General features: G+C 44.6%; 1 protein-coding gene across 4 annotated transcripts in view; it reads left to right on the forward strand.

Annotated features, from left to right (window-relative positions):
- Nucleotides 1-1189: 1189 nt before the first annotated feature.
- STXBP5 (syntaxin binding protein 5) overlaps nt 1190-15170 on the forward strand; it is a 488403-nt gene continuing 474422 nt past the window's right edge. For 3 of the 4 annotated variants that reach the window (XM_089694280.1, XM_089694279.1, XM_089694281.1), the window contains exon 1: nt 1191-2055. In XM_089694280.1, the coding sequence (XP_089550406.1) occupies nt 1918-2055 (138 nt within the window). In that variant the 5' untranslated portion in view covers nt 1191-1917. Of the gene's footprint in view, nt 2056-15170 lie in introns of all 4 variants that reach the window. The other variant, XM_089694278.1, reaches the window with a different exon arrangement.

Here is a 15170-nt window from a genome sequence, read left to right on the forward strand (position 1 = left end):
CCCAGCATGCCCTGTCATCACCTCCTGTGGAACCACTACCCTCAGCATGCCCTGTCATCACCTCCTGTGGAACCACTGCCCCCAGCATGCCCTGTCAACACCTCTTGTGGAACCACTACCCCCAGCATGGCCTGTCATCACCTCCTGTGGAACCACTGCCCCCAGCATGACGTCAGTCCCCTGCTGTAACCTCCTGTGGAACTACTATCTCCAGCATACCCTGTCAGCACCTCCTGTGGAACTACTATCTCCAGCATACCCTGTCAGCACCTCCTGTGGAACTACTATCTCCAGCATACCCTGTCAGCACCTCCTGTGGAACTACTATCTCCAGCATACCCTGTCAGCACCAGTGGAACCCCTGCCGCAGCATGCCCTGCCAGCACCGTTGTCACCTCCTGTGGAACCACTGCCCCCAGCATGCCCTGCCGACACCTCCTGTGGAACCACTGCCCTCAGAATGCCCTGTCATCACCTGCTGTGGAACCACTGCCCCAGCATGCCCTGCCGTCACCTCCTGTGGAACCACTGCCCTCAGAATGCCCTGTCGTCACCTCCTGTGGAACCACTGCCCCAGCATACCCTGCCGTCACCTTCTGTGGAACCACTGCCCTCAGCATGCCCTGCTGTTACCTCCTGTGGAACCACTGCCCCAGCATGCCCTGCCGTCACCTTCTGTGGAACCACTGCCCTCAGCATGCCCTGCTGTTACCTCCCGTGGAACCACTATCTCCAGCATACCCGGTCAGTACCTCCAGTGGAACCACTGCCCCAGCATGCCCTGCCAGCCCCCTGCTCTGGAACCACTGCCCCAAGCATGCCCTGCCAGCCCCCTGCTCTGGAACCACTGCCCTCAGCATGCCCTGTCATCACCTTCTGTGGAACCACTATCTCCAGCATACCCTGTCAGTACCTCCAGTGGAACCACTGCCCCCAGCATGCCCTGCCAGCCCCCTGCTCTGGAACCACTGCCCAAAAAGCATGCCGTCAGCCCCTTCTGTAAAACAGACTCCTCCCAGCACCTGCCGTGGAACTACTACCCCCAGCCTCCCTCCCGTGCTGTGCCCTCCTCCCAGCATGCCCCGTCCCTGGCAGCAGCCGTGTATAGGTGTAGAGCAGACGCTGGTGGGCGGGGCCAGGGTAGGAGTGGCGGCAGCAGCAGCACAATGAGCGGTGACAGGCGGCACACAGGGGCGGGGCCGCACACACACTCACACTGAAAACACGGACAGGTGTAGCCGAGGCGCCTGTGATAAGGAAGTGCCGGCTATAAACCCGGAGCAACAAGCGGCGGGCGGCCCGGTGCTGGAACGGTTTTCTCGGTCGGGAATGGCAAGCCGAAGATGGAGAGCTGAGGAGTGAGGAAGAGGAAAATGTGACAGCGAGGGAAGGGGAGGGGTATAGAGAGCGGAGAGGAAGGAAGGAAGGGGAGGGAAGAGAGCAGCTTGTGGCAGGCTGCTGTCGCTTCCAGTGCAGCACAGGGAAGACACAGGCGTCCTCCTCTCCTGACACCCAGCCTGGCACATCTGGGGAGCCAGGGCCACCTGCCGGTCCCCTCCCCCCTACACTGGACTCCATGCTGGACTGAGCCCCCTGCCTCTGCGCTTCCTCATCTGGACAGCAACACAGGACTGCAAGAGATTTTATTCTATCATTTTCCTTCTACTCCTCCGCCTGAGCAGCTTTCCTCAGTCCTGTCCCTCTCCAGCACAGATCACCTGCAGCAGCAACCTCCCTCCTCCTCCTCCCACAGCCCCAGGGGCCAGGACCCTCCTGTGTGTGTGTGTGGGGTGCCCATCAGCCACAGAAAAGGGGGGGACCAATACAAGAAAGGAGGAGGAGAGCAAAGGTGGGGGGTGAGAGGAGATCTGGAGGAGGAGGTGGTGGTGGTGGATCAAGAGGCAGAGAAGGGTGACCATGAGGAGATTTAAAAAGGTGCTGGATGGCCTGACAGCCGTATCCTCCTCGTCGTCATCGTCGTCTTCATCCCAGCCTGGAATCAGGGAGGTGGAAATCCCAGAGACCCTCCAGTCCGAGCACTTCCAGCTCTGCAAGGTGAATTGGGATGAGTACTATTTATTACTAGCATTGTCATCATCTGCAATAAGCCCTCCTCTCCCCCCCCCAATGTGTATATCTGTAACATCTCTCTGCATGCAACCACACATACTTGGCACCCATCGACTACGTGTTGGCTTCCAACAGGACCCATGATGTAGGCAGAGCGGCTGTCGAAGAATGCCTGTCTACCTGCATCCATCCCTCCTTGTGTAGGAAGCCCTGGCGGTGCTGTGTAGGGAGCTAGACATAGGCCACCCTATGAATGTGCAGATTTAGGAAGGCTCTGGCTTGGCTTGTCTAGGATCTGTCCATTGCAAAAAAACAGTACTACCTACACGCCAAATATCGGCTTCAGAGGATCAGATCTGTCTAAATGTTGAATGAGCATTTTGTAATTTTTTTATTTTAAGTCCTTTTACACAGATCAATCGGTGTGCACAGATTCCACCTTCGTTTTCCTATATCCATACAGGTTTTGCTTCTGTTTATATTGCCATTTTAGATGGTCTTGTCCTCGTGTGGCTTGAAGGGCATCTGGGAAAGCTCTGCACCATTTTTAATTCTTTTTTTTTTTGGGTTGTGTTTGCTGAGCTCAGGCTCCCCCCACCTTGTCAATTCCTCCCTGTCTCTCTCCTCCTCTTGTCAATTTCCCCTGTTCTGATGGCAATGATGTCTATCAAGGCTTTATCTTCTCTTGTGGTGACAACATCATCCCTGCCAAAGGCCTGAACCGGTAACTTGGTTCTACCCACCTATTATTTTTTTTTTTTTCCCTGGGATGTTTTCCATGTAATCATTGAAGTCAGCTGCAGCTGTCATCCAGGTTCTCGTTAGGTAGCCGTGTTAGAGCTTCATTTTTCATCAGGGGGATATTATTTGGTGACTTGTGGTAAATGTTGAATAACTGAGAATGTCAAGGTTTTTGTTTAATTGTGATGTCATCACAAGCCTGTTTAGCAGAAATATTAAAATATTAGGCAATTTTATTCATCTTCGTCCATTGTCAGGAGTTAATTTCCATCTTTGTGCAAATTTGAGGAGCACACCATAACACAAACACTTGTGGCCTAGTTGTAGCCTGAGCGCTCTTGTTGGGTTATTGATTTTCTGATGGTGCTGAAAATTATTCTATGGTTTAGCATAGTAATCTGATTTATGAATATAATCTATCGAAGATTTTACCGCACTAAGGGCCCATGTACACTTTTGGCATGTGCAGTTTCCATTGAAATAAATGGAAACGTATTAAAATGTTCATTGAAGCATGCACCAGTGTTGACATGCATTTACATTGAATAAATGTAATGTAAAATGCATGCTGCAAATATGGATAAGTGGGAGTGGGCCCTAAAGCATTGTATGGCATACATTTCATGACTGGTTTGTACTAGGATTAGTAACATTTCATGACTGTTTTTTGCTAGGATTAATAAATGAGACACTTGGGTGACCAATTCACCACTAATTTTATACACAGAATTGTTTATGGAAGCCTTCTTCAAGGGCTCCATAGAACTCAATGGTTCTGTGAGCTATTATTTACCACCTACATAGATTACCAATGCATAGGAATCATTTTCTACTAACCACCAATGTAAGGGGTCACTGATCACTACTATTAGGGGACGCCACCATTTTTTAATGTTGTCTTTCTTTTCTGTTATCCTTTTTTGATTTCAAGCTTACTGAAACTAATTTTACTATATGAAGGGGTTCTGGTCGGTATTACATGTTGTTGTACTAAAAGTGGAACTTCACTGATTCAACCATGACTATTTTTAATCCTTGTACTGCTAGCATTAGTAAATACATAGGAAACTATATATTTACTTGTTTTATACTGGGGATTTTTTTTTTTTAATTTTTTTTTTCCAAGAATTCCATACAACCCAGGAGTCTTTAGGAGGGGAAGAGGGGTTTTCTCAGCTAAGCACACCCTCCTGCCTGCATGCCTGAGCTAAGGACAGGTGAATTCCAGGAAGTAGCTGCTACACGAATCATCTGCCCTTACTCCAAGATGGCCACTGCCAGAAATGCTAGGGGGTGTTTTAAGTAATTTCTTGGAAAAATAAAGCATGGAGCTCAGATACAGTGTAGTTCGCTTTAAACCTTTTTATATAACGTATTGATCATGCGGAGGAGCTATAGGTGTAACTTTGTATCACAGGGGTTCCAAGACTTGAAAACTATTTTTTTTGCTTTCTCTTTTTCTACAGTGCTGTACTTTAGACCTAATTTAGGATCCCAAGAGTGATTATATCTACCCAAGTACACATGCTCTTCCATAATCTTCTTCTTATTAAAGCCCTGCCAGGTTCCATTATCAGTAGTATGTTGGGTACATATACAGTATATTGCACTGATATGAGCTCTATTTATATTGTAGCAGAAGCATTCTCCCCCTGACTGGAGGTGGAGTTTGTGACATCATCATGACTTCCTCTGCGCTTTGTGTAATTAAAAGAAGTAGAGCCGCAGCTCATTTGGCCCTACTTCATCTGTAGCTCACAGGTGTGCGCTTTGTTGTACACTCCTGTAACACATTACTCAGCCAGTCCAGACTCTGTAAAGATTCAATCTTTAATGTCTGGATCCACCCAGATGCCTAACTGGAAACTGGCTCGGCCTCTCAGCATAATGCTCCCGCCCTGTCCAACAGCCCAGTGCTTCAGTGAATGCTGGTGGGGCAGAGCTGAGAGCCAGCTCTCTGCTCACTGAAGACCGAGAACTGAGTGATCAGCGGTCTTTCATCGCTCAGCTGTTGGTGTAGAGGCAGCTGGGGATTGATACTGTATTTACCTAGGTGAGTAGGTATTTTTCTATTTATGCACTTCTTTTTAAAGAATGCCTTGTGTTCATTGGAAAGTCTTTCTTTGAATGATGGAGTTTCTGACTCCCTGTATCCTGTATAGGATGCAAGTTGGTTGAGCAGCACCCTGCATCCCCAGCTGCCCTCTGGCTCCAGATGTGATATGAAGAATTAGCTGTAACAAAGCTGGACCAGTTTAATTAAAAGGAAAAAAAAATCTATAGTTCAGCTATAATCAATATGACGTAACACCAGGTACAGTGGCACATGACCCTCATGTTGTCTTGAGTGTCCCAGATCTTGGTGTTGTGAATGATAGTCATTGCCTTGGTGGGCTTCCCTGTATTGGGTTGTGGGAGATGGTGATGGGCAGCTATGGGGGAGCAGTGGTAGGACAAGAGAACTCCACAGACTGCTCAATGAACACACAGAAGTTAAACTTGACATCCCTGTGTATCGTGGGATGTGTAGTTTATTGCAGTGGCTGGAAATTGCTTGCAAAGCAGCAAATTACCTTCCCATTGAGCTGGGCATAGGGAAACCTAAAGGGTTGGAGATGTCACTGGTAGTTTTTTAACTTGCTGTGATTTATAGGCTTTGAGAAAGTAATAGGATCCGAAATCACCTGATGAGACCTAAAACGAAGGGATTGAGGTTTGTGCTCAGCTTAAAGGGGAGTTCACCTTATTTTTTAACTTGACCCTTGCATTGCTGGTTGCAATGCAATTAATTTTTGGGATGGTGTTGTACTTTTTTTTTTTTTTTCCCAAGTATAGTACCTGTAGGGTTAATAAAGAGTTCCACTTCCATAGTACTATCCTCCCGCCAGTTGGCTCCTGGGATACAAGTGTCCTCAATCCCAGGAGGAAATGGGCATCCTCAGCCTCTAGCATCGCAGTATTTCCAAACTGAAAAAGATGCAACGCCGGGCACAGTTGAGCAGCATTTATGAATAGGAAAATCAGTCTTTTATTGCTGTTACTGGAGCGTCGGAGAAGGGAGCAGGAGTGAGATCGATAGAATTACTTCACATCAGCACAGCAGCGTGGGATGCTAGCATTCTTTTGGGTTTCTAAATTGATAGACCGTTTGCCATAACTGGGTGGGAACTTCCAATGCTGCCATTGCTATGGCAACCTGCAATGCAACAAGTGCGCCGCACATTGTACACACTTCGCAGGCGTGAGATTGGGAGTTGAACGCTGTGTAGCCAGCTGCACTGTATCCCGAAAGAAACTCCGAGCGGGCTTCAGATGCCCACACTGAAGATGGGAGCTTGCATGTTAGTGCTGTGTGTATATTGGATAACTAAAACCATTGCATATACAGCATATGACAGATTGCATTAGATAAGTTGCAACTATAATGAGGGTGCTTTTGAGGGGGAAAAAAATAAATAAATTTGGAGCTCCACTTTAAAATAAAGGTGTAGATTTTTTATTTTTTATTTTTTTCCCTGTTGGGGATCTTTTGAAACTGCAATGCTATTGGGGTCAGCTTGGTGTAGATCAAGACTTATCGTTGATTCAGCTTATTTAAGCCATTTTACAAGCTACAAATGTTGATTTGTAGCCACTGAGCCATCATGTGATCTGAAGACTTGGGAAAGAGCAGTAACATGCTAAGTTAAGCAACTATTTTTCTCTACGGGCTCTACATGTAACATTTTGGGTGGATCTGTACTAAGTTTGCTAACAGGACATTTGTTTTCCTTGTTGTCCAATAGCAACCAGTCACATGTCTTTAATCACTTAAAACCTGGACTGCAGAGACAGTTGGCAACAGATTGGTTGCTGTGAGCAATATGGGAAATATTTCTAAAGCTCACCAGACCTAGATCTACCTTAACTATCTGATCAGGAATGCTCTTGCCTTTCATACTTGTTAGATCGAGTGTGTGTAAAGGTCTCGTTCTGATGGCTGATTGTGGCTAGACCGCAGTGATCAGATGCAGCTAAACCCCTCTTTTGGATACAGTAGGACACTGCTATAGCTGCATACAAACTGGACAAAATGAAGTTTTGTGTGGGTAGAACCAGCACTGTCCAGGGTCAGTCAGAGCCCCTAATGGCATGCTTGGATGAGCGTTTACATGTGAATAGTTGTACAAATGTAACCAGCACCATCCTTGGCGGCTGCTGCTGTTTGCATGAAGTTAGTTTCTCCACTGGCAAGGATTGCAGATTCTTTCCAGCACCGGTCTGTCTGAATAGGCCCTTAAAGCCTAACTCTGAGATGGGGGAGTTTGTAACCAGGGCTAATTAACACTTTGGGGTTGATTTACTAAAACTGGAGTGCAAAATCTGGTGCAGCTCTGCATTGTAACCAATCAGTTTCAATATTTTATTTATTTATTTTTTGTTAAAGCTTAATTGAACCTGCTGAAGTTAGTTGCAAGAAAAAGTATGTGAACCCCTTGGGATTACGTGGAGTTTTGCATGAATTGGGCATAAAATGTGCTTTGAACGTCATCTAAGTCACAACAATAGAAGAACACAGTCTGCTGAACATAACACTAAACAAACATTAGCTGTTGCCATGGTTTAATTTCACATAACATGTAAACATTTACAGTGCAGGGAGGAAAAGTATGTGAACCTTTGGACTTAACTGGTTGACCCTCCTTTGGCAGCAATAACCTCAACCAAACGTTTCCTGTAGTTGCAGATCAGACCTGCACAATGATCTGGAGTAATTTTGGACCACTCCTCTTCACAAAACTGTTTGTGTAGCAATATTCTTGGGATGTCTGGTGTAAATCACTCTCTTAAGGTCATGCCACAGCCTTTCAATCTGTTTGAGGTCAGGACTCTGACTGGGCCACTCCAGAAGGCGTATTCTGTGCTGTTGCAGACATTGTTTTGTTGAATTACTTGTATGCTTTGGGTCATTGTGCTGTTGCATCACCCATCCTCTGCGGAGCTTCAGTTGGCAGACAGATGGTCATACGTTTTCCTGCAAAATGTCTTGATAAGCTCTGGAATTAATTTTCCCATCAATGACAACAATCCGTCCAGGCCCTGAGGCAGCAAAGCAGCCCCAAACCATGATGCTCCCTCCGCCATGTTTTACAGTGGGGATGAGGTTTTGATGTTGGTGTGCTGTGCCTTTTTTTTTTTTTTCTCCACACATAGTGTTGTGTGTTCTTCCCAAACAACTCAATCTTGGTTTCATCTGTCCACAGTATATTTTGCCAGTAGTGCTGTGGAACATCCAGGTGATCTTTTGCAAACTTCAAACGTGCTGCAATATTCTTTTTGGACAGCAATGGCTTCCTCCGTGGTGTCCTCCCATGTACTCCATTCTTGTTTAATGTTTTCCTTATTGTAGATGTGTCAACAAAAATGTTAGCATGTGCCAGAGATTTCTGTAGGTCTTTAGCTGACACTCTGGGATTCTTCTTTACCTCATGCAGCATTCTGCGCTGTGCTCTTGCAGTCATTTTTACAGGACGACCACGCCTAGGGAGAGTAGCAACAGTGCTAAACTTTCTCCATTTGTAGACAGTCTGTCTTACTGTGGACACATGAACATCAAGGCTTTTGGAGATACTTTTGTAACCCTTTTCCAGCTTCAGGCAAGTCAACAATTCTTGATCGTAGGTCTTCTGAGCGCTCTTTTCTGCGAGACATGGTTCACATCAGACAGTGCTTCTTGAAACCAGTAAACCCAAAACAGGTGTGTGTTTTTTAAAGGCAGGACAGCTGTCAGCAACACATCCAATATCATCACACTGATTGGAGTCACGGTTGGCTCACTCCTGGCTCCAATTAGCTCTGGGAGAAGTCATTAAGCTAGGGCCTCACATACTTTTTCCTCCCTGCACTGTGACTGTTTACATGTTATGTGCAATTAAACCATGGCAACATCTAATGTTTGTGTAGTATTATGTTCAGCAGACTGTTCTTCTATTGTGTTGACTTAGATGACGTTCAGAGCACATTTTATGCCCAATTCATGCAAAACTCTACGTAATCCCAAGGGGTTCACATACTTTTTCTTGCAACTGTAGAAGCCGATTGACTACCATGCACAAGTGCACCAGATTTTGCTGTTTTAGTAAATAAACCTCCATGTGCAGTGACCGTTCTTTTGCTGAATTGTAAAACGTCTATTGCCTTATACACGCATAAAACAGTTGTTTCCTATGTGTTCCATTCATGCTGCAACTAAGTGAATAAAATGTATATTTTGCGCACTTCACAAAGTTTGCCCTAAAAAGGGAGCTGTGTGATGTGCTGAATTGTGCACCACATTGCTTCTACCGCAGGTGGGAACGGACAGCTCCCCGATCAGTAATGCACTTTAGCCGCTCTCCATTACAGTGAATTCACCCTGACCCATCTAACAATGGAAAAATATCACCTGCATGGTATCATTTTTGTGATTAAAATTAAAAGGCTGCTTTATGTATGAAACCTGCAGGATCAAACCAACATGTAACAATTTCAGGATGTCATGAAGTAGGAAGTGCTAAAAATCTGGCAGTGCTTGAGTACAGTGTGAATTGTACAAGGCACAGTAATCTATATCAGTCAATCGAATCTCTTAACTGATCTGACAGCATTAGGCAGAAATCTTAACTGCTGGGTCTGGATTACTACATTTTGCATTGCTTTGTTAAATAAGCCAGAGACTAGGTCTACAGACCATCAAGGCTTGATGTACTTTTGGTCTCGAAGGCCAATGTAAGTTGTTGGGATTCGAAAGTTTTATTACAGCAGAACATTTTCTATGTGGGAAGTACTGTTTGGTATATTTGCTTTTATATAGAGGCAGGATGTGTGCTGCTCTTTCACTTCCACTGGCTCCTGCTGCTGTCAATCAAATCCTGTGAGTAGGGGGTGGGGGCAAGGCTTGCTGTTTGTCTATAGACACACACAGCCCAGCTCAAAAGCACGCAGCTGCACATATGCCCCCATAGCAAGTAGTTATTACTACATTTTCTCCATATTTAAAATTTGGATCTGGAGTGTAAGGCCAGAAAGGAAGAAGGCTCTACTTTTTATGTATTTTAATTGGTGTATTTATCTGTTGGGGGGGGTAAAAAAAATTTGGGCTTCATGGAGCTTGTTAGCAACACACATGGAATGTTGCTAACCATTTGAATAGTGTAGCTAAACTTTGGTGATGCTTTAGGCCTCATTCACACCATGCATGCAGAAAAACTGATTGAAACTGACACGCAGATTTCACTTGCAGAGACATCCGCTTACATCAGTTTTCATGCACGCTTCAATGGGTTTTATACACATTGCAGATTTCTGCGCAGAGAAAAATCTGCACATGATACTAGTGTTGTGGTGTGAACAGGGCACATAGAGAACAACTGATTTAGTTGCACCCTTGCAGAACGAGTGCAGAAAAACTGACATCTCTGCACCATGGAGTGAACAAGCCTTTAGAGTTACTCAGGCATGAAGTGTTATTCCAACGATGCTCATACCAAAGAGGATACCACTACTAGATTTCTGCTGGTCACAGCAATACAGTTACTACACGCCACAACTTGCATTTTAAACACCGTTCCTAAAATGCTGACTGCTGTGCTCTGCTTAATGCTGCAACAAAATCTCTGATTGTAGCAGAGGCCAGCCACATGATTCCGACAGGTCATGCTACTGGACTTTCCCCCCTTCTTCACAAAAGTAATTAGTATTCCACATCTAATAAAAAAAGACTTTTGATTCAACAGGAATATTTTAAATAAAATGAAAATGACATGGACAAAAATTATGGGACCTCAATCTAATTTGTCGCACCACATTTTAGAGGCAATAATTACAAACAAGCGATGTTTTTGCCTGTGAAAATGGGTAGTTTGGCCTATTTGACAACCTCCCTACAGTCTGGCTTCCGCCCCCTACACTCCACCGAAACTGCCCTACTCAAACTCCCCAACGACCTGCTAACCGCCAAAACTAATGGCCACTATTCAGTGCTCCTACTCCTCGACCTCTCCACGGCTTTCGACACTGTTGACCACCCTCTCCTCAAAAAAACAAAAAAAAACTACACTCTCTTGGCCTCAGACTCCGCTCTCTTCCTATCTATCACAGCGCTCCTTCAGTGTTACCTGTAACGCTGCCACCTCCTCTTCACTCCCACTCTCGGTTGGGGTCCCTCAAGGATCTGTCCTCGGACCCCTTCTCTTCATCTACAACCTCCTCCCTTGGCCAATTGATACACTCTCACGGCTTCAACTACTATCTCTATGCCGATGACACACAAATCTATCTCTCTACCCCTCACCTCACCCCTTCAGTCTCCGCCCGTATCACAAGCTTACTGAGCGGCATATAGGACTGGATGTCACTCCACTTCCTCAAACTAAATCTCTCCAAAACTGAGCTCCCTGGTCTCCTCCTCTCATACCCGTCTCCAGGACTTCTCCAGGGCTTCCCAATCCTCTGGAACTCCCTACCCCAATCCACCAGACTATCACCTACTCTGCTCACCTTTAGGCACACTCTGAAAACCTGTCTATTCAGGGAAGCCTACCCTGCCCTCAGCTAATTACTAGTTTCCTCCTGTACCAGTATCCCCTCCCTTCTAGATTGTAAGCTCCAAGTAGCAGGGTACTCGAACCCCTCGTATATTGAATCATATTGTTACTGTACTGTCTCGTGTATTGTCTCCCACCTTTAATGTAAAGCACTGAGCAAACTGTCGGCGCTATATAAATCCTGTATAATAATAATATTTGAGCAACCGGCTTCAAATTGAAGGGTACCTTCTCCAGACTGTATATTTCTGCTATTTCCATAAATGTTCAATAGGCTTCAGATCAGGGCTTATATAAGGCCACTTCAGAATAATTCAATGTTTTGTTTGTAGCCATACCTGGGTGCTGTTATCTGTGTTCTTTGGCTCATTTTTCCTCTCTGAAAGCTGAGCAAGTCGTAGAGTGTGGGTCCTCAGACACTGGACAGCCTGTTTTCCTGCAGAAATCCTTGATGGTCTTGATATTGTCGTGCCCTGCAGATTAAAGGCACCCTGTGGCAGACACAGCATGGTAAAGAAGCCCCAAAAACATAACTGAGTCTCTTCCATGTTTCACAGTAGGTATAGTATTCTTTTCCTTGAAAGATTCACTGTTTTTGCTGTTGGTTAAAACAAAGCTGATGTGAGCTGCCAGAAAGCTCCAGCTTTGTCTCCTCTGTCCAGAGGACGTTCTCCCAGAAGCATTATGACTTGGCAATATGCATTTTAGCAAAATCCATTTTAGCTTTGTTTCAGCAGTGTAGCCCTTCTGGATGTTCTTCTCTTTGAGCACCTGTCTCAAAAGGCACTGGATGGTACGATGACATTTGATGTCCCTTGGCCTTGGAGTTCAGCTTGTATCTCTTTGAAAGTTTTCCTTGGCTGTTTATCGTTCATACTTTATATCTCACTATAATATCTATTTGCAAGCCTGTGTGTTTTTTTTTTGTGTTTTTTTTTTTTTTTTTTTTTTTTTTTAATTGTGGCCTTGTGCGGGGCCATTTTCGCACTGCAATGTAATTGGTAGGGATCAGATGTCTCCTCAACACTAATGTGATGGATAAGAATCTGCTTCTACTTGGCAGTAAGGGCCATGAATTTTATTTGGCGAAATGAAGCCCCAAGCTTTCAGGGAGCCTTCATTGTTCCTTTAGACATTTATTCATGCAGTGTTCTCCTGGGATTCAGTGGACAATTTGCCTTTTATAAGAAACAGATGGTTAGAATTTTTAACTCCCCTGTCTAGCACACTTGCTGCTGTTTTTCTACATCCCTATGCTTGTGTTTTTTTTTTCTTGCATAGTTTTGACCTTTTTACTTTGTTTCCACCTCCAAAGGAATGGTCTGCAAAGTTGCAAATGTTCATGAACACTTGGCCTGAGGGCCAGATGCTGCCCTCTGCTTGCCTTTATCTGGCCCTTGGGGCACTGTTATGAGGCACCATTTCTTCCACTGACACCATGGGTGGGGCGGTATTCCTTCTACTGACAAACAATTGGGCATAATTCCTCACTGGTATAAACCATTTGGCACTATTCCTCCCACAGTTCTTCCAACTAATACCAATGATGGATTGCTGTTCCTACTTCTACTGACCACAGGCACTATGTAATTTTTTTTTTTTTTTTCTTTTTTAACTAGCTCAAGCTCTCTGGATGGAGAGCATCTGTGAACAGCAATTTTTCAAGTCTTGCCACAGATTCTCAATTGGATTCAAGTCTGGACTTTGACTGGGCCATTCTAACACATGAATATGCTTTTTGATTTAAACCATTCCATTGTAGCTCTGGCCGTATGTTTAGGGTCGTTCAGCTGCTGGAATGTGAACCTCTGCACCAGTCTCGTCTTTTGCAGACTTTTCTTCTAAGATTGCCCTGTATTTGGCTCCATCCATCTTCTCATCAACTCTGAAAGGCTTCTCTGTCCCTGCTGAAGAAAAGCATCCCCACAACATGTTGCTGCCACCACCACCATGTTTCATGGTGGGGGTGGTGAGTTCAGGTGATGTGCAGTGTTAGTTTTCCACCACACATTTTGCAGTTAGGCCAAAAAGTTCAGTGTTGGTCCTATCTGACTAGAGCACCTTCTTCCACATGTTTGCTGTGTCTCCCACATGGCTTCTCGACAACTGTAAACAGGACTTCTTATGGCTTTCTTTCAACAATGGCTTTCTTCTTACCACTGTTCCATAAAGGCCAGATTTGTGGAGTACACAACTAATCGTTGTCCTGTGGACAGATTCTCCCACCTGAGCTGTGGATCTCTGCAGCTCCTCAAGAGTTACCATGGGACTCTTGACTGCTTCTCTGATGTGCTCTCCTTGCTTGGCCTGTCAGTTTAGGTGGACGACCATGTCTTGGTAGGTTTGTGGTTTATACCATACTCCTTTTTTTTTTTTTTTTTTCCATTTTCAGATGATGGATTGAACAGTGCTCCGTGAGATGTTCAAATCTTGGGATTTTTTTTATAACCTAACCCTGCTTTAAACTTCTCCACAACTTTATCCCTGACATGTCTGGTGTGTTTCTTGGTCTCCATGATGCTATTTGTTTGCTAATATTCTCTAACAAACTTCTGAGGGCTTCACAGAACAGCTGTATTTAATACTGAGAATTAATTACACACAGGGAGACTATTTGCTAATTAGGTGACTTCTGAAGGCAATTGGTTCCACTAGATTTTAGCTAAGGGTATCAGAGTAAAGGGGGCTGAATACAAATGCATGCCACACTTTTCAGATATTTCTTTGTAAAAAATGTTAAACCATGTATCATTTTTCCTACCACTTTACAATTATGTGCCACTGTGTTGGTCTATCGCATACAATTTGTTCTTGGTTGTAACATGACACAATGTGGAAAATTTTCAAGGGGGATGAATACTTTTTCAAAGCACTGTAAGTACTTGGGTGTACTTCCCTGCTCCCCCCCCCCCCCCCCAATATTGCTATTGAATAAGGAACCAATAACTCTTTTGTGTGCTGCTGCCTATGTATATCTTTTTGCCAGTGGCATTGAAAGGGTTAATGTGATTTTCAGTTTTGTAAAAGAAACAAAGATGTTGATCATTGTTAAAAGAATGAAAATCCTTTCTTGAAGAGTCGTGTGTTTAGCATCCCAGCAATCTTCATTTTATTTTCAGCTGTAATACAGTTCATATTTTATTTATAAAACTGTAATACAGTAACTGCAAGCAGGAATACTTGTGAACCGACGTGGTGAGCTGTCCGGTATGTAACATGTAAGAAGCTGGCTGCCGCTGGAGAATTTCCAGTACCCTGAACACCTTGGCAGATTAGGCCTTCAGGTGGTGGTATACTAGTTGCCCGTTTTTTGGAGATTTTCTAGTATCCTGAGCACCTTGGCAAATTAGGCCTTGCTGTAGTTCTATATATTGGCCACAGGAATTTTTTTTGTTTTTTTTTCCCCCTTCCGTATCTTGGAGGCCTCTTTGGGAATTTAGGCCTCTCATGGTGACATAAATTTTGTCTGCTGGGTATTTCTTTGTTATTATGGGCACCCCTTTACAGATTAGACTTAGATTCAGTTTACACATGCGGCAGACTTTGGTGTCTCTCTTAAAAAAATGTGGCTGGATCGTGGAATGCTTTTCGGGGTGTTTGATGGGTGGCAAGGAGTCGATATGTCGCCGGGTGGGCTAGAATGGGTCATGTTCACTGGCAGTACTGCCGTGTGTGTGTGTGTGTGTGTGTTTAGTCATCTTTAGGTTGTGTATGGGTTTTTGTTTTTAATTTTTACCTGGTGATCTGGGCTTAAGTCTTAACAGAACAAGCTCTCCTGCAAATTTTAGTAGTTAA

Source organism: Staurois parvus, unplaced genomic scaffold, assembly GCF_062004578.1.
Source record: "Staurois parvus isolate SC_StPar_1 unplaced genomic scaffold, SC_StPar_1.0 ptg000657l, whole genome shotgun sequence".
In the NCBI taxonomy this organism is placed as follows: Eukaryota; Metazoa; Chordata; class Amphibia; order Anura; family Ranidae; genus Staurois; species Staurois parvus.